Source organism: Microtus oregoni, unplaced genomic scaffold, assembly GCF_018167655.1.
Source record: "Microtus oregoni isolate MIOR12 unplaced genomic scaffold, Mior012 000001F_ref0000356, whole genome shotgun sequence".
NCBI classification, from domain to species: Eukaryota; Metazoa; Chordata; class Mammalia; order Rodentia; family Cricetidae; genus Microtus; species Microtus oregoni.
In genome coordinates this window covers 51,234,734-51,254,559 of record NW_024543060.1, presented here as the reverse complement: position 1 = coordinate 51,254,559, position 19,826 = coordinate 51,234,734, and the positions used below count along the sequence as shown (strand labels likewise).

At 47.4% G+C, this 19,826-nt stretch overlaps 1 protein-coding gene across 31 annotated transcripts in view; it reads left to right on the top strand.

Moving 5' to 3' along the window:
- The window catches only part of Dock9 (dedicator of cytokinesis 9), a 250,834-nt gene that overhangs the window by 205,360 nt on the left and 25,648 nt on the right, over positions 1-19,826 (top strand). For 16 of the 31 annotated variants that reach the window (XM_041670102.1, XM_041670022.1, XM_041670019.1 and 13 more), the window contains 8 exons: positions 7,096-7,211; positions 8,764-8,901; positions 9,005-9,187; positions 11,117-11,230; positions 11,334-11,549; positions 13,044-13,101; positions 13,821-13,898; positions 15,158-15,264. In XM_041670102.1, the coding sequence (XP_041526036.1) occupies positions 7,096-7,211; positions 8,764-8,901; positions 9,005-9,187; positions 11,117-11,230; positions 11,334-11,549; positions 13,044-13,101; positions 13,821-13,898; positions 15,158-15,264 (1,010 nt within the window). Of the gene's footprint in view, positions 1-157; positions 202-7,095; positions 7,212-8,763; positions 8,902-9,004; positions 9,188-11,116; positions 11,231-11,333; positions 11,550-13,043; positions 13,102-13,820; positions 13,899-15,157; positions 15,265-19,826 lie in introns of all 31 variants that reach the window. The other 15 variants (XM_041670154.1, XM_041670126.1, XM_041670073.1 and 12 more) reach the window with 3 other exon arrangements.

Here is a 19,826-nt window from a genome sequence, read left to right as displayed (position 1 = left end):
TCCTCCCGTCACATCTGGGTCCTGCTCCATGCGTGTAATTGGTTGAGCGCCCACGTTCTGACATCCCGCCTGCAAATGAATTTTTAAAGCCCGTGAATCGATTTGCGAGGGTATGGAAAAGCATCCAGTAACAAAGTGACTTTTTCTGTGTTTTCAGTGTGAGAAAGATATCAAGTGTGCTTGGGATATCTGTAGACAATGGTAAGATGGAATCCAGTTGGGGTCTGCTCTCCAGGCCCTTCACTTGCAACCAAGACCTTTCCATCCGCCTCGCCTCCTAACTGCGGCATTTCCTAACTTCACCGTAGCCATTCTGCTAGTACGTGGGACCGGCTTTTAGATTTACTTCTACCAGTTACCCAAACAGCTTCATGCCCTGTCTCTAGACATTTTGGTGTTTTAATCTACCTATGGGTTTCTCAAAGCAGAAAACCTAAAAGGTACCGGCCATGCAGCCCATGAAAAATTAATTAGACCATCTGTGAAGTCCTGCTTCTATTTCTCTTTTCTCAAGAGCTTTTCCTTCTCCTCTCCGAGCATGACATAGCTAGTCCTACAAAACCACGTTCTCATTCCCGGCACTGTCTTTAATACATGGTTATTAATATCCTCCCATCGTCCCTAATCGCAATAATTCCATCTGCTGTGGTTGTCAGACCTCTCTCTTCATGCCGACTCTGCATAAAGACAATATTCCCACCACCTTGTATTGGAAACAGTCCCAAGAAAGGCGGCACAAAGTGAGGCTTCTCGGGTGTGGTGGTGGCACACACCTTTAATCCCAGCACTCAGGAGGCAGAGGCAGGGGGCTGACTCTCTGTGAGCAAGCTCAAGGCTAGCCTACTCTATATATCGAATTTGAAGCCAAGGTTACATGGTGAGACCCTGTGTTAGAAACACCACACAAAATTTGGACTGGAGAGATGGCTCAGTGGTTGAGAGCACTGACTGCTCCACCAAAGGACCTGGGTTCAATTCCCAGCACCCACATGGCAGCTCAAAACCATCTTAACTCCAGTCCCAGGGACTCCTGGCCAACATGTGGCATACAGACATACATGCAGACAAAACATCCATACACATAAATACTTTTTAAAAGGAAAAAAAGCACACAAAACAAAGAAATCTATACAGTGGCTTTCCACACTTTCACCAACAAAGTCAAAGCTAAATCTCATCCTGCGGGTCCAGGCTTCTCTCAGAACACTGTCTCATCGCCTGCCACCCGCTGAACTCAGTAAGGACGTCCAGTTCTGGTTCTGTGCTCTTACCCGTAGAGTAGGATACATATTTATGAGACATTTGAGGCTATAATACTTGTGTTTTTAACCCTTTGTTGGGCTTGATGAGCAAGGGGTTAAAGCAAAGAATGCCAGGGGTTCTGTTACTTTTTACTTTTCATTTCCTGTTTTGCAGCAGAAACACAGTCCCCTGTGCCACGCTGGGCTGTGGGAGCTCACTTTCCCCAGATTATCTAGGCCATAGTCCTTCACTACCTGCTGAAATAAATGCAGGAACACTGCAGGATTTTTCCCTAAGCAGACGAAGAAGGCCCCGTCTCTAGAGATATAGGTGTCAGATGAACACCGTGACAGCCCAGCCAGGAAACCACCCCTTCCTGCAGATGGAGGCAGTGGTAGCAGCAGGGACCCAGTGGCAGGACAGACACATGCTGGGCTGCGGCAGAACCAGCATATGGGCGAGACTGGCTTCTCTCCCTGCAGCTCACGGAGAAGCTGGCACCCGGCCTTCCCCTCAGTTTCAGTGGCACGCTGTCCTCAGTCACCTGTCTCTGCTGCTCTGCCAGGAAGTAGTGTTCTGATTCCTTTGGCCTCCGCCTGTGTCTCCACAGTTCCTCTTCTTGAGTTGTTAAATCATCACATCTTCCAGGACTCAATCTTGCTCTCGAGATTGAGTTCTGATTAGGTGGCGTTAGCCTTGCCTGCCACCACCTCTTTTAGCTCCTCATGGAACTTGGCCAAAAGCCTGCAAAGAGAATGAACGTCTACTGTGTTATGTGTATAATGTATACGTACATATACCTGATCATCTCTACCTAGGTATTCTGGGGAAACTTGGGATTGTGTATGTCCCTTTGCAAAAAAGAAAAAGCGTGCATTGCAGTAAATACAGCCCCTTCTGTTAAGCCAGGCAATGTGATACAGAGCCTGAAAGTGGGCAGCCTGTCTGCCGGGGATATGCAGAGGCTAAAGCTGCTTCTCTTGGTGGCCATTGCTTTCCTTTTTGGCAGACATCCTCTTGGCCAGCAGGGGGCAGCAGAGGCCCATGATGGCCAGTCTTCTGTAGGCAGGGCTACACATGCTCTTCCCTTACTCCCCAGAGAGGAGGCTGTGGGAGAATCCACCATGAGTGCTGCCCGTGGAACACGCGCATTTCTGAAAACGGTGTATCTTCATAGGTCATCTGAGGGGCTAGTCCATCAGTAATGATGTTTATTGTACCTGAATTGGCTCAGGGTTACGAATGAGGTTACCTGCTTGAGGTTAGTTGTCTTGATGTCCTCAGAGGGGATGCGAGCTTGGGCCACATGTCCTTCAGGTGTCTTCACAGTTTGAGGCTGTGTACTTAGTGCCATTTTCAAACTCAGGTGGCCTTTATTCTGCAGTATTCCTCAAAGAAGAGAAAGTCGGTGCCACAGTTCGTGTGAGCTTGCACCTCGTGGATTGTGGCCACAGATAGCTTTGAGCATGGTTGTTTTATGTGAGTCGGGGAGCTAGCAAATTATATCATTTGCCATAGAACATTGTTCTTTATTCTGTATACACCCTTGCTCATCTGTGAGGGAAACCTACGAAAGCAGTTAGGTGGGAGGGGTGAATAACTGGTGTTGATCACAGTTATGCTTTCTTACATAAACTACGTTGGCATCTCATAAAGCCACATGCAGGTAGTTCTCGGGTAAGATGGCAGGTTCCCATCTGAGGAGTCCTTTCAGCAAGAAAGGGGCTTTGTCAGTTCATGTTTTATACCCCAAACTTCCTGTCTTTCTGGGTGTGTAAGGTTATCCAGAAGGGACGAAAGTCACAATAAAAATACAGAGTTTGGTCCCATAGAGGAAAACCAGCCATGGAACCAGAAGCACAGCCTGGGAGACGGTGGGTCTGATCCATCTCTCACACTCCTCACCATCAGAAGGCGGAGGCGGCTGAGGGGCTTCTGCCGCAGTCATTCCAATGCAGGGTCTCAGGGAAGAGGCCAAGTTACAGATGGAGTCGGCAGGGTTAGTTGAGCGATCAGGTGAGGTGAACTTGTAAGCTACAGTAGGGTTAATTACATTTAAACCTAACAGGTGACATGGAGGTGTGCTCCTTTTTGGCCCTTGAGTGTTCAAAATCCTTTGAGGTTTTAGAACAAGTCTTGGTGCTGGGGCAGTGTGTTGGTGAGGTGCTTGCTGTGTAAGCCGGAAGGCCTGAGTTGAGATTCCCAGCACCCACATAAAAGCTGGTGTGTGTCGGTCACCCCAGGCCTGGGTATACGGAGGCAGGTGAAGGGTGTGCTGGCCAGCGGTTCCAGCCAATACAGCAAGCTCCAGGTTCAGTAACAGGACCTGCCTGGAGAAATAAGTTGGAGACGGGCGAGTGAGATTGCTCAGCCCCTGAAGGCTGCTAAACCTGTCCACTTAAGTTTAATCTCCAGGGCCCGTGTGGTGAAAAAAGAGGACTTCTGCAAATGGCCCTCTCCCCTCCAAACAGGCACACCCAAATAATAGTCAAGTAAAGAAATGTAGTTTGAAGATTTCTCTCATAACGTGGAAGGTAGTAGAGGAAGACATGCAACGTGTGTCTCTGCCTCCACTGTATGCTCACCCCGCATGCTAACACTCAATTTTAAAATAAAAACAAGTCTTATCACAGGCGTAATGGTGGTTGGTTTAAAATGTTTATAAATGTGAGCTATGAATGCTGAGGACTCCCAAACCAGCCCACAACATGCCACCCAAAGATGTCACCCCTGTGACAGAGGCCTGTTGCTCCTGCAGGCCGAGCAGGGGTGGAGAGAATCCAAGCCATGCACTGCCGCCCCCTAGTGGAAGTAGTCTTCACCACACTCTCACGACTGATCCTTGGACTAGGACATAGCCTAGTGAAGTTCTCCCTGATAGAACCCACATTAGAACAAAACCAGCCAGGTGTGGTAGCGCTGGCACGCGTGTAATTGGGCACAGGTGACTCCTTACTGATTAGCCGTCCTGGCGTGCTTGGTGGGCCCAGGCCGGTGAGACACCCTGATAAACAAGACCTAAGATGGCGGGTGTATGTGAGTGTGCGCCACGCTGATCTCTCAGCCTTCAGTTGGGAAGTCTTGGTCTCTGAAGGTCCCAGTCTTGTGGAGTTACTAATTGTTTCATTTTCCTGTGTTCTCTAACATGACTGTTGACAGCATCTTCCTGAGACATTCTGTCTCGGCTTCTGTGACTGAGGACAGTCTGAGCTGCCACTTAGTGTCAGGGATCTTACAAGGTTGAGCACTAGTTTAAGAATTCTACTGAGTCGAGGCTGTGTGACAAGCCCCTGTTGAGAGGACAGATTTCTGTGTGACCCAGACAGGCTCATTCTCCACAAATCTGACTTAATCCCTTTTCTTTGGGTTTTGTTTAATTTTTGTGACTTTTAATTAATTTTTTCATTAATGTACAGAATAAATGGGTTCCATTATGACATTTTCATATCTGTATATCTCTGCTCATATATGCACCCCCCCCCAATACCCATCTCTGCACCTGTCCAAGAGATAGGTAGATCAGAGCATCTTGTCATCGCTGTATTTCATGTATATGTAATTCTTTCACTTAAACATCCTGACACCTTGGTTCTATATTTTTAAAATGACAAGACATGTTAAGTTCTGATTCTCTGTTTCCAGGCTTTGGGCCAGGAGTAGGTCAGTGCTACAGGGATTCCTCAGTAGGAGGCTGTCTCATTTATAATAGCTACCTGCATGCACTTAGCCTGAGTGTTTTATAGAAAGAAGGGCAATTCTATAAAGAGAAAGCTGTAACGTCACCAGAAACCACATTCTTTTCAAACTCTTAGCCCAGACCACAACTCCCTGGGAGTGAACAGCAGCTTCCTTAAAGGTCCCTGAGACCTATGGGAATGTTTTAGCTGGCCTGATCGCAGTTGATGTTTTGGGTTTTGTCCCCTCTCCATGGTTTGTATCCCTGTCACAGCATTCATCAATCCTCCTTTCACTGTCTCTGTATCTTATCCCACCCCACCCCCCAAAGCAATGTTTGGCTTGTGTAAGGCAGTATGGTGGTATTAATACCCCCCCCCCAAATAGCCATCTTTCTTTTCTCTAGACAACTGCTTGTTTAAAAATGGACAAAGAAGGATGGGAGAGAGGGCTCAGAGGTTAAAAACACTGGCTGCTCTTCCAGTTCTTCTGAGTTCGATTCCCAGCAACCGCATGGTGGCTCACACCATCTGTAGTGAGCTCCGATGCCCTCTTCGGGTGTACAGGAATACATGCAGGCAGAACACTGTATCCATAATAAATAAAGACATCCTTTTAAAATGGACAAACAAAAAAAAAGGATAGTGTTGAATATATTCTGTATCCTCATGAGGAGGGAGACAACCCTGACACGGGGACAGGGAACCCCAGACGTAAAGTTTCAGAACTACCTGTTGAAAAGCAGAGTTGAATGAATACAGTTGATAGTGTTTTCATGGCCGTCTCAAAGCACCTCCTGTGGCTTTAAAAGCTCCTCTCTAGCATTTGTGGAACTATAATTCTCACATTTCCTTCAGTCAGAACAAGGTCCTGCTATTCTCTCTTCCTGCTATTTGACAATATCAGTCCTCTGATGCAGTGACCCAAATAGGAATTTGGAGTACGAGTTCTGGGTGGAGGGTGGTTCCCATTAGTAATCTCAAAGAAACTCTATAGATTTTTCTGTACTATATTTTTCTCATCTCTGAACTAATGTCTTCCTCTCTAGAGTATTAAACACAAGACCAATTTGTAGGTGTTGCTTCCTCGACACTCCTTGGAGAAAGTCATTACATTGTGTCCTGTTGTGTTACCATCTTTCTGTATCAGCTAGACACCATGGTAACATCTTTACATCTTCTCCATGTGTTTCTGCTAATGCATTCCATTTCATAGTTTAATATCACAAATTGTATGTTAAACTGCATTTATATCATTACTGGGTTGATTTTTCTGCCACTGTTGAAGATTGCAGTTTATGTTTAAGTTGTGTATGATCAAGCTAAATTTACATGACAGGTATTTCTGGTCCTTTCCATAGACATTTCTTTCCAATATATTGGCTTTTACGCTTTTATTAAAGCAAGTAGAAGATTATTTGCAGTACAGTCAACTCTTGATTATCACTCATGATTGTAGTTAAACGCAGGCCTTGGTGTTACCAACTTAATGCTTTATGTTGTTCAGTTTGTCCTGGGCACATTTCTGTGAACCTCACAATACTAATGAATATATCCTCCCGACAGCCCTTGGAAGTGTGCATACTTTATCCCTGTTCTACAGATTGGGCTGCTGAAGTATAAAGTGGTCAGCCAACTTGCTGTAACACCAGATAGTAAGTTATAGAGCTAGGTGGAGTAACTGGCCATTGGCCCCATCTCTTCTCACCATAGGGTGATTGGGACGTTGTCAGCACCCTGGCCATTGTAACAGCTCAGCTGTGCAGCTGGTGGACTGCAACTGGTCTTGATGGGTGTGCTGGTACCTTCTTAGTACCTTATGACCTCAATCTAGCCCTGTAGCTTACCCAGGCCTCTTTCCTTGTCTGCAAAGGGTATTTAACAGGATGCATACTTCACGGGGCTGCTGAGTGACTAGATCATAGCATGGTGTTCCCAGACTCAGCTGGCACCGAGCAAGCACACTGTAAATGGCTGTTGCTGTCACTGGGCCTCCAGAGCTGGAAAAGATGCGTCATTGAACGGGAACACTATTAATGCCGACTCCTTACAAAGGCAGAGGAGGAGACGTGCCCTGAAAAGGGGATCGTCTGTAATAATCAAGAGTTGACTGTCGCTGCCAACCTCGCCAGCCCTGTGCCTGAACCCCCAGACAGTAACGCTGTGTTGATTCACGCAGGCTATGGCCACTCGGAGGCGGATGTCCTGCACCAGTCGCTTCTTGAAGCCAACATTGCTACAGAGGTTTGCCTCACCACTCTGGACACGCTCTCTCTGTTCACACTGGCTTTTAAGGTTGGTATTAAACACGCCTTGCCCAAGGTCAGAGGTTTTATCTGGTAAATCCGTTCAGTTTACCAAGCTTGACTAACACGCGTGCCTGATGTGTTTTTACTTCAGTTAAGACTGCTGATCTCCAGGCTTCCTTAATGAAGCTTTCCCGTAGAGAGTGACTGCAGCTCCCGTTCTTACAGATAACAGAGCTTAACTGGCCTGTGTGCCGCATGCTTGGAAAAGCCAGAGGCAGTCCCTGGAGACAGCTGTCTTGGCTAGAAGAAAGTATTTATCCTGCGCCCTCCATATGATAAGTGTGGGAACCTAACGCATTTCTGCTGTGAACATCTTGAAGCAGAGCCAAATGTCTTAAATTAGATATTTAAAGAGAGGCGAGTTAAACATAAACTCACCTTTTTCAAATTATCTATTACTAAATTAAATGACAAAATCATGTCATGAGAAAGAAATGAAAGAGTTTGGGTTTTAAACTTAGCGACTAATTAGCCACTGGTGCAGGTTCTTCAAGCCTCTCTCTGTTCGGGAGGACAAAACCACACTCAGTTTAAAAAAAATTCAGTTGGAATACGTGATGGTTTTAATTCTGGTGTTTTTATACATAAATACCACTGTACCGTGTTCTGTCTTATTAGGAGCCTAACACTTCCAGTTAACAGTCCCTTCCATTCCTAGTATGGGAAAAGACACTGAGTTAGCTGATATCTAACTGTTGGAACCATGTGTTTAATTACAAGGGTACTAGGGAATTCTAGCCAGAGTCAGGCTCTGTTTCGTCTTCTCCACTTATTTTGAAACACACCCCGCCATGTGAAGAGACAGGAGACTTCGAGGGAAGGCCTGTACAGAGCAGGCGCACAGGCAGAAAGGCTACTTAAAGCCCAGGGGCACCATGGGTGTCTCTCCCTCTCCTTGCGGCTAACCCTGGCAATCACTCTGTGACTCGGGGTGGGGTTTCGTGCCCACCTCCTTTCTCTGTTCTGGGGTTTCTGACCTTGGTTTGTCACAGTCGGAACACAAGATAGTTTTAGAGTTGCCGTCTCACAAACGAGACTGTTGGGGTTCAGTTTACCTGTGTGGTGCCTGACCAAAGACTGTGCATGCTGTCCCTCCAAAATGTTTGATTATAGCTTAGCTGAATGCCCAGGAAGCCAGGCTGGGTAAGGACATCACTTGGGGAAGACAGGATTCTGTATCATTACCCGCCCATCAGTTCACGGACACCTATAATGGCACTCCCATGTTAGAATTAAGATATCACATCCAGAGTCAGTTGTGATGGTGATACATGCTTACAAATAAGTCTGCAGAAACACACTCAGGACTAAGCGTGTAAACCACACTGCGGTTTTATAGAAACCTGCCTGAGTGGTCAGTGTTCTGGTGGACCTGCTTGGCCTACAGGAGCATTCTGTGCCTTCCTTGGGGCACTTGTAGCAGAACTGGTTTATCCCTTTGCTCAGAAGACACAGTCTTTGAGGCTGTCCATTGTATGACATGTCTTCGAGATGTTAGATGTGTCTCTCAAGCAATGACGTCAATGCTTGTCTTTCAGAACCAGCTCTTGGCTGACCATGGACATAATCCTCTCATGAAGAAAGTGTTTGACGTCTACCTGTGTTTTCTTCAAAAGCACCAGTCAGAAATGGCTTTAAAAAATGTCTTTACTGCCTTAAGGTCCTTGATTTACAAGGTAAGCCACTTGGAGGCCGCGGTTGTACTGACAGTGACAGGTTTCCCGCCGTCCGTCTGGAGCACTGACCTCGCTGGCCTGCCCGCCCTGTGTTTTGTTCTAGTTCCCCTCCACCTTCTATGAGGGGCGAGCGGACATGTGTGCCTCGCTGTGCTACGAGGTGCTCAAGTGCTGTAACTCCAAGCTCGGCTCCATCCGGACCGACGCGTCCCAGCTGCTCTACTTTCTGATGAGGAACAACTTCGACTACACAGGGAAGAAGTCCTTTGTCCGGACACACTTACAGGTGTGTGCTTTAGCTCGCCGGGGCACAGGAGCCTGGTGGGATCCCGTCTCGTTGAGGCTCACGTGTCCTGACACCTCCTCGTGACGGCTGTAAAAGGCCAAGTGGAGAGTTGAGAAGTCACATTCACTGGATGTGTTTGTTTCAACCTCCATGCTGTAAGATCCTGGCCTGGGGTGTCTTCCATCTGTAGCTTGATAGCTAAGTATTGAATCAATATTGAACTGATAGTCTGTTGGCACAAGGTGCTTAATATTAAATGTCTTCAAAACACAAAACCCCCAAAGTAGACTTTCCTGTCTTTTCTGTTCATGAGTACCTCTCCTGTGTGTCCAGTTAAAACATGCAAAATTCTCTGCTCTTAAAACCAGCTAAGATAATAGCAAGAACTCTGTGTTTTCATAGATACGTATTTTTTATGTACATGTGACGGGAGAGCCTTTTCAATCTGCGTTTGTTCCTTTGTTAACGTGGTAGTTGTTGTCCATAGACTAATGCACTAGAATTAATGCCTGCATCCGTGAACAGAACAGCGATCCTCTCCTGGTCTTCCTGGAGTGTGTGTTCAGGGAGTCCTCAGACAAACCCAAGGCCCTTACAGTATACTGGGCCGGTGTTCCCATAGAGGAACTTGAGATCCAGAAAGGACCAGAATCCTGATTAGGGATTCTGGGGAGCAGGGGTGGCTTCTCAGAGGACCTGATGATGAGGAAGGGTTATATGTTGAAGGGGCCTGAGTAGGTATTTCCCGAGTTATAGGTCCACTGTGGGAATCACCCATCCGGGGATCTAGAGAAGCTCCTTCATATTTAGAACGCAGGTGAGAAGAATTTACAGAAGTATGCATCCAGATCTTTGCATGTTTGGAGAACTCACCTGAACTTCAGTATTAAGAGCAGATCTCGGGGGTCCACACTGAGCATTGTCTACTCTAGGGTGGAGAAGATGGCCCTCTAGACGAGACGAGGGCTGGTGAGACAGGAAGGAAGAGGGGGTTGAGTCAGCATTCTCCACGGCACTGCTTGCAGTGTTTGATCCTATAGCGCAAATAATAAAAACCCAGAGACAGATATTGGGGTTCAGTCAGAAGATTAGGAAAGTAAAGCAGCCAAGCCACTAGAGAGCTCTTACCTCTATGAAATCTTCAAACCGAAAGTGAAGCCAGTTCCTGTCTCATCCTGCCTTAGATTTCTCTCCAGTGCTGGGATTAAAGGCGTGCACCGCCTCCTGGCCTCTATGGCTGACTAGTGTGGCTGTTCTGTATTCTGATCTTCAGGCAAGCTTTATTTATTAAAATACAAATGAAATACAGATCTCAAACGCCTAAGTTAAGGCCTTGCTATCTATAGACTCCAAAAAGGTCAGATTGCTCTTCGCATATTTAACGCCTGCATGTTCTGTTTAAAAAAAAAAAAGTGCAGCCGGGCGGTGGTGGCGCACGCCTTTAATCCCAGCACTCGGGAGGCAGAGGCAGGCGGATTTCTGTGAGTTCGAGGCCAGCCTGGTCTACAAAGGGAGTTCCAGGACAGGCTCCAAAGCTACAGAGAAACCCTGTCTCGAAAAACCAAAAAAAAAAAAAAAAAAAAAAGTGCAAAGAACCTTCCATGTAAGCTCCAAACAAGCACTTGAGGGGAGAATAGGGTCCCCCCTCTTACTGCAGAGTGCCGTGAGTAAGTAGCAGTCCGAGTTGTGTGGATACCTCCGCCTCTTGTTCTTCCGATTCACCTTTAACACTTCATGAGCAAAATACATTAGGAAGACAATCATAAATGATTTTTGAAAGTGATTTAAAAAAGAGAGGGATCTCAGCCCCTGCTCCCCGCACTGGTGTGGTCCCCACCCCACGCATCCCACCTTCACACCGACTCCGTGCACGTCCTAATTGACCGTCGTCTGAAGGCAGATTGATGTGCCCGTTTTTCTGTCCCTAAGGTCATCATTTCTGTCAGCCAGCTGATTGCAGACGTGGTTGGCATTGGAGGGACCAGATTCCAGCAGTCCTTGTCCATCATCAACAACTGTGCCAACAGCGACCGGCTCATCAAGGTGAGTAGCTCCCCTTTCCCCTCCTCCCAGGATGTGTGCGAGCATCAGGGAGAAGGCGGATTAAAGTCGTGAGTCCTTTCTTCTCCCCCAACCCTTCGTCTAGCACACCAGCTTCGCCTCTGATGTAAAAGATTTGACCAAGAGGATCCGCACGGTCCTGATGGCCACAGCGCAGATGAAGGAACATGAGAATGACCCCGAGATGCTGGTGGACCTCCAGTACAGCCTGGCCAAGTCCTACGCCAGTACCCCCGAGCTCAGAAAGACGTGGCTGGACAGCATGGCGAGGATCCATGTGAAAAATGGGGACCTTTCCGAGGTAGGAGGCCCTGCCCGCCTGAGTTTCTGAGAAACAGTTATACTCATTTCATTCTCGGAAGGTACTTTTGAGAAAAAATATACCGTTAATCAAAGGAATCCCGTGAGAACACATGGTGCCTTAAACACGTACTTCTAGGTTTGGGGTGGTTCACAGTTGTCTGGGCATTTTGATGGCTGGAAACAGATGACAAGCGGACACCTGCATATTTATGTAGTTGCTTGCTACTTTGAAGTACATTTTCCTGCACCGAAATCTCCGTGGCTGGATCCCATGGTAGGATGCTGCTGTTATGGTAGTCGTAGGGCAGCCCACTCTCCTGTTGTGGATGTGTAGCAGGTATTGAAACATTCCCGTCTGTTCAGAGCAGACACAGTTCTGTGTGTAAACAGCATGGCTGAGAATAGGCATGAGGGAGAAACTTCAGATCCAAGGCCACACGTTTCCTGGCTCTGGGTCATTGCACCGTCTTCTTTAACCCACTGTGACTTGATGGTGTCCTGTGTAACATGAGAAATTCAAGGGAACCAGTGACTTACAAGCAGGTTTTGTGTTCCCATGGACCCACCATTCAGGATTTGTGGCTGGACGCGTCTTCCAGTGTCACCACAGCGAGGGTGTGCACTGTGACCGTGACGTCTCTGTGGCTGTTTTCGTGATTAGGGTTCTGAGTCTGCAAGCTTGGTCACTGTTCATCATGGTATGCTGCCACATACGCGGTCCCGTCCTCTTCGCCACAAATGCAGCCTCGACTATGCTGTGGCTGTCATAAAAAGAAAGTCACGATAATGATTTTTCTGTAACTCTCAGATTTTAAGACTTTTTACAGGATTTCTGTGGTCCAGGTTTCTCATAAGCAGGAAGAGCCCTTTCCAGGTTCAGCTGTAGTCTGTGTTCACTCAGACCGCTGCGGCAAACTAGCACAAGCAGACACTTTCCCCTGACGGTGGGGGAAACTCGAGGTCCCAGGTCTAGGTGTTGGGAGTGCTTGCTTTCTGAGCATCCCGGGGAGAACGTGACCCCCACCTCTTTCCTGGATGCTCATGTTGCCAGCACTCCCCGGTGTCCGTTGCCTTGTGGGCAGATCTCTCCAGTCTGCCTCCACTGTCACACGGAATCCTCCACTATGGGTCAGTGATCCTGAATTCAGGACCCTCTCTCTCACACACACACGAAGAGAGAGAAAAACAAATGTTTAGAAATAAAATTGAAAGGAAAATTTTTGTAGCCCCTGAAATGTGGGTCTGGGAAGAAAACTTTTTCTTTAAATACTTTGTTTTGTGTTGAGACAAGTGGTCTAATTCTCAAAATGCTGATTTTGTCTTTTATGGTAAAATACAGTAATGTAAATTTCCCTGACTTTTCAACTCCTAAGTGTCAGTTCCTGTGTGAGCCGCTCCGCTTCTTTCCACAAAGCTGTTACTAATAGGTCTATTCTGAAGACACAGGTTCTAGCTGACGATTCTGAGCCCCTGTGTTTGTCTCCTGTGACAGGCGGCCATGTGCTACGTCCACGTAACAGCCTTGGTGGCAGAGTATCTCACGCGGAAAGGTAAGGAGTGGGGCCGTGCGGGCAAATCTGGAGGTGAGGAATTGCACGCACGCGGGCTTGCTGGTTGCTTCATTCCCAGTTACAGCATTTGATTGCCTCCGTGGGCACAGCAAGATAGTGCTGGTGTAAAGAAGAGAGCGTGACCTGCTGTCCCAGCCTCACGCTGTTCAAGAAGCAGCTAATGGGCTTGGCATCCGGCCGTTCCTGACCAACTAATACAGAGCTGACGTGACTTTATTTTCCCTTAAGATAATTCTCACCAGAACTGTTACCAATCAAGTGACAGTTCTAACGGGAATTTGTTGGACAGATTTTCTGGAATGCAGCCCTGTTGACTTTAGCGTGGGAAAAGGTCAGGGTACAAGTTATGCTCTGTATTTGTGTGTTACACGCTTGTTCCCATGAGTTCATTCATGATTCCTCCTGGTTAAACACCAGTTACTTGGGGCGTCCCTCAAGGGTGGCATCTTGTTCTGGAATACTGGGGTTCTAGGAAAGCCGGTAGTCTGCACATGCGATACTGAGGACTATGAGTTCCTGGTCCAGGCTAGCAAGGAGCGGTTCTACAGGTTCTACGAAGTGAGAGGCGTGATCAAGGGGCAGATGCCAAGGGCTTGAAACATCTCAGAGTCAGGATGAGAGAGGAAATAAAGGGGCCGTGCTCATATAGTATTCCCTGCTGAGACATTTTACCGGGTGATGCATTTCCTCGTGTTTAGAAGCTGACCTAGCGCTCCAGTGGGAACCGTCTGTCTTCCTGTACAGCCATAACACGTGCCAGAGGAAGAGCTGGGGAGGTGAGCCTGAGGGTCACTCAGCTCCCACGGGTCCCCATCCGCTCTGTTCACCTGCCGTTCCAGGGCTCTGGTGGTTTCTGTCAATTCTGCACTCTCCTGTCACCGGGCTCTCCACGTCCCTCGCAGCCATTGCTCTGTGTCACAGGTGTTTGGTCAGCACGTCTGCTCTTCCATCGGCCTAAACACTAGTGGTCGATTTCTTTCGTCTTAATTTTGTTGTATTAATGTATCCTCAAGTTCCCAGAGGAGAGCTTTACTTGGGGGATTCTCTGCTTTCCTTGTTGCCAGATCAAAGCAAGGCTATATGAGGACTGTGGTGAAAATGGCTACCTCGGGGTTGACTGGAAACCTGGACAGATGTCCGCAGGAATTGTCTCTGCTTTTGGGTTCTGCTTTCTCGACACCTGATTTCAGAATACTCTGCGTTTCTTTTTTCTAAACTCATGAAGGAGCATCTCAAACCAGAGTAGCCGAACATTTCAAATTCCTCCTCGTCTAAACACGTCACACAGCTGATGTTGAACCGGCTCTAACCTGTGTCCCGGTGTCCGAGCTGAGCTGTGACCCTTACCCCAGACACTGACCTCACTTAGGTTGTCAGCTGGGAGTATCAGATGCTGAGCCCCCGGAACTGTGGCTTTCTGGTTCCTAAACAGAAAAGGCTTCTCTTCTCCCAGGCAGCCCCTCAGCTGGCAGATGTGATTGTTGAATCATCTGTGTTGCTGGAGGCAGTCGGGAGGGCCCCAGTCCGAGTTGGGGGTTCTCCCCGGCCTGAATGGTGAGGTGACGAGCTGCTTGAAGGAGACTTTGTTTTGGGGCTGCTCACTTCTCTTCCATTGGCTTTGGCCACTTTCTTTTTCTTGGTGTCTGACTACGGATCCTTTGACCAAACCTTCCTCGTTCAGTTACCGCTGGCTTGACTCAGTTATGATTTGGCAGCCTATGGGTTCTTTGAAGATTGAATGGATTTTAATTAAGGTGGGTTAAAAGATTAAAAAAGAGTTGAGAAACTGAGTGAGGCTGGTGAAGGTTAAATGTGGGGAAGTGGAAAGAGAGAAGACAGGCTGGCCGCAGCCTCCTACATGGACGCTGGGGCAGACGTGAGGGTTCCCTCCTCAGCTGTTCGCTTCAGACGTGAAGCAATCTGAATATGGAGGGTAGGAGCATCCGGATTTCAACCGAGAAATGTACAGGGCAGGAGGAACCCAAGAGTTCCAGTCAGGTTGACAGCTCCCCCCCTCTGCTTTCTCTCTGCCTAGGCATGTTCAGACAGGGATGTACCGCCTTCCGGGTCATCACGCCAAACATCGACGAAGAGGCTGCCATGATGGAGGACGTTGGGATGCAGGATGTCCATTTCAATGAGGTGAGTGCTGTGTCTCAGGTGGGGTAGGTACAGTCACATGCCACATGGCATTCTGTCCGTAAGTGTTGTAATAGGAGCAGCGGGGCTGCGTCCCCGGCACCCGGCCGCCCACATGGCTAGCTTATGCCCCGAAATAATTACATGGAAACTGTATTCTTTTAAACACTGCCTGGCCCATTAGTTCCAGCCTCTTATTGGCCAGCTCTTACATATTGAGCTAACCCATTTCTAATCATCTGTGTAGCCCACGAGGTGGCTTACCAGGAAAGGTCTTAACCTGCGTCTGTCTGGAGTGGGAGAATCATGGCGACCGACTGACTCAGCTTCTTTCTCCCAGCATTCTGTTCTGTTTACTCCGCCTACCTAATTTTATGTCCTATGAAAGGGCCAAGGCAGTCTCTTTATTTAACCAATGAAATTAACACAAAACAGAAGACTCTTCCCCCCATCACGTAAGAGATGCCTGCAGTGTGGGGGTCCCGCCTGTATGATTGGTAATGTTGTAGGCACGCTGTGTTAATGCTCCATGAGATGTTACTCCAGCAAGAGACTCGCCTGAGCCTGCTGGCCCCTGTGATTGCGCCAACTGAGAGCCCTTTTCCCCACAACTGCTGCCTCTCCAGATAGCCGAAAGACAGCAGGCAAAGCTCTGCTGCCCTCCATTCTAAGCCAGGCCTCGTGTCTGCAGGGAAGGAGTGCTTGGACACTATGTCAAACCCAGCACATGTGTCCCACACAGCTTAGGATATGTCCAACATAGCTTAGCCTTTCTACCAATATCTCTGGATCTCGAGTTTCATTACTTAATCTACCTTTAATTTTAATTAGTGTCTCTAATTCTAGGCACCTCCTCCCTGGCAGACAGGCAAAGCCCCAAAAGAGCAGGCTGGGCTCCTGACCAGAGCATCCCAATGTGGGGCCTGGTTCTTGCCTCTGCATGAGCGCTGAGGCCCAGGACCACCCTAGTCCATCTCTGCACTTTCTGTAAACTTCATGAAACAGGACAACCTTGTGTATAAAGAGACAGCTCTGATATAAAACTAGGGATATGAACAAATATAAATTTTCTGCTTGCATTCGCTCCAGTCTCTGTTCTGGGAATCTCTGCTTCAAGAACACACTTGTTTGCCTTCCTCCCTCCCCACAAACTCAGAAAAAAAGAGTCAAAGGAAATATTTTTAGTTCTGCCATCTTCTAAGGAAAAAGATAAAGTTGTCCAGTTCTTCATTTGGGGAGAAAGAGCCAACAAAGAGGAGTACGTACCCTCTGCCTCCATAGAGCTGTCTTATCTTGACTTGGGGACCATGGTGAGGTAGCACACAGTTTACAGTTCTTGGTGGTTTCCATGCCAGAGAGAAGGGACCATCAACAAACACTTCCATGACATAAACAAGACCCATGGACTCAGTTCCAAAAGTGTAGTCTAGACCCCTCTAAGGAAGTGTATAAGGCCCTTGCTGGATTTCTCACATGCATCACCTAAAACATGAGACAGGCTGAGTATACAAGACAGGAGGATCGGGCTTCAATAATCGGAAGTTCTTTGTGGTCTTCAGTGAAATGTAAGATGCAGATGGGACTAGAGAGATGGCTCAGGAGTTGTTAGGGCTGCTCTTGCAGAGAACACAAGTTTTATCCAGTAGCTCATAACCACCTATAACTCCAGTTACAGGGAGTCCAACACCCTCTTCTGGGCTCTAGGCATTTTCACTTATAACTATGCACGCACACACACACACACACAAAGCATAAAATCTCCTTTATACCAAATATGGTTGCACTCTACTTTAAACCCAGTACTAGGGAAGCCAAGACAGGAGGTTCTCTGTGTGTTCAAGACCAGCCTGGTCTTCCTAGCAAGTTCTAGGACAGCCATAGCTATGTAGAAAGATTCTGTCTCAAAAAAAAAAAAATCAAACACCACCTTTTATAAAGGAGATCTTAAATGCAAAAAATTTAAGAACTGCTATTATAAATTGTCTAGTCTTAAATGGCTCTCAAAATCAAAAGCTAAATATGAAAAAGAAGTTTAAATGTTAAGATAGGCTTAAGAGACTGCTCAGCCGTTAAGAGTCCTGACTGCTCAATCATGAGAACCTGAGTTCAGTTCCCAGTACCCAGCCCACACTGGGCAGCTCACAACCACCTGTGACGGACTCCAAAGGATCTCATGCTTCTTCTGGTCTCTGTGGATACCTGCAGTCGTGTGCATACACAGGGGGAGAATAAGTTGTCTACTCCATAATATTTTGTGATTACTGTTTTCACACCATGGAATGCCTGGAGAGACTGGTTTCTTTAAACACAAGCATGGCCACGTTTTTAAGCCCACATCAGCCAAGGTGCCAGGTCACTCTCTGGAGCTCAGCATTTTGTTTGGAATTAGATGAGAAACACATCAATGCCAAGAACTTCCAAGGATTTGAAAGTCCAGTTTCCAGTCACTGGCCCTGCGGAACAGGAAGCTCACTTTGCACATCTAGTGAAATCAAGTCTCAGAGTGAGGTGGTTATGAGAACCTGATGAATTAGCATCTGAGGCCAAGTGCACACATCCCTCAGAGAAGCCTATGAATGGCACCACTTCTGAGTAAGGGTTGGGCATGTGACAGAAAGGCTGCTTTATCAGCCGTTTTCAGAATATGGATGGGCCGCCCTGTCCTTGAAGCATAAGATGGGTAAATCTTTAACAAGGTCCATAGTACATGACAGTCTGTACCCGTGAGGATGAGCCACTGCAGGGCTATAAAGCCCTGTTGTCAAGAGTCAAACTGACAGGAAGTAACCTGTTCTCAGTGACAGGGACGCAGAAACTGCTGTGTTGATCTTCAGGTTGGGTATCTCATGGTAAAGAGAGCTCTGGAAAATCTGTCCCCGAGAGGAAGGAATTACAGGAACTGATGGGGAAGAAGCAAGTGACGCAGTAATAAAAACCACAACCTCTTTACTCTTCTGCAGTAGGAGTGATTTGATACCCGACCTGTTAGGGAGCTACTAAAAATGCACATTAATCTTAGCAGCAGGCCTCAGACCTGATGAGTGTTTGGTTCATTTCTGCCTTCCCTGGTAAAGCCACAGAATGACCTCCAGGTGGCTTTGACTTATGGTGCTGGTGGCTGCCTCTGCCCCCTTCAAGTCCACCTAACCATCCCAGCTGCACCTAACTGTCCCAGCATTGACTACTCATAAAGAAGCCGGGCCTCTTCTGCATACTGTGAGCAGTGGGCTCTGTGTATGTGTCCCAAGTTGGGTGCCAAATTTAATGAGTCTTGCCAGCTCTCAAATAATGACATAGACACTTCTTATTATGAAAGATTGGCCTATAGCTCAGGCTTGTTCCTAGCCAACTCTTATAACTTGAGCAATTTCTATTAGTCTAAACTCTATCACATGGCATTACCTCTCTTCCATCTTTTGCCTCCTGTTTCCTCTCCATGTCTCCTGGCATCTCCCATATTAGCCACATGCCTAGATTCCTCCTTCTCTTTCTGTCTCTGCCCAGAAGTCCCACCTACATCTCCTGTCTAATCATTATTACACCAACCACAGCAATACACCTTCATACAGTGTACAAATACCCCACAACAGATGCATCTCACTATGCAGAGTCACCGTTGAGTACAAAGAACACTGTATGGACTCACAGCAAGTCTCTGGCTTCCTTGAGACCAAATCATTTCTATTCTGAACCACCTGCCAGTAGCAGACAAAATATTCACATCCATAGGAGACAGAGAAGTCAGCAGAAGAGTTGGTGGCTTTGTTTATATCTCATCCTAACTCTGGCAATTATAATCCCATCTAACCTCCTGTTCCTCAACTGCAAGTGTTCTAGAACCACCCAGGTGCCTGGTGTTCCTCCCTGGCACAGTGATTCTCCCAAACAGTGTTGGTGACGAGGAGACTTGGCCAGTGGAACTGGTGTGGTTGTTCTGTCCTTGACTGACATCTGGAGTGAGTGCTGGGCTACCTTGGCAGTGAGCTGCATGATGGAGATACCTAGAGAGGCAAGATGGAGTCGCACCATGGCTTCTGATGCTTCTTCCCACTGAAGGAGGATGTCTTGTTCACTGTCCCCTAGAACCATAACTGGAAGATGTCAGTCCCCGTGTCCTGGGAATTTCTATATTGACTTGTTGATTGGTCCACAAACTCACCGTATGTGTCTAGCGCTAGCAAAGGGGGCTCTGCAAGTAGGGAACTTGCCTTAAAGGCTTTCTCGTAATGCGGTAGCCCCCAGACGTCCGTGTGCTTAGGAGTTACTCGAATTCCTGTTCTGGTCTAGATGATGTTCTCTTGATGCTTCAGCCCCAAATTCAGTTAAGTATGTGTGGGACCCAAGAATCAGTGTTGTTTTTAGATTTTAACAAAATTTTCATTCATGTGTTTGTGTACACCAGAAGAGAACATTGGGCCCCCAGAGCTGTAGTTACATGGGCACTGCCAAGCAGGGGTGCTGGGAACCAAATGTGGGTCTTCTGGAAGATCAGCAAGTGTTCATATCCTCTGAGCTATCTCTCCCGGCCCTGGAATCGGTATTCTGACAGCTCCAGCGTTGGAATT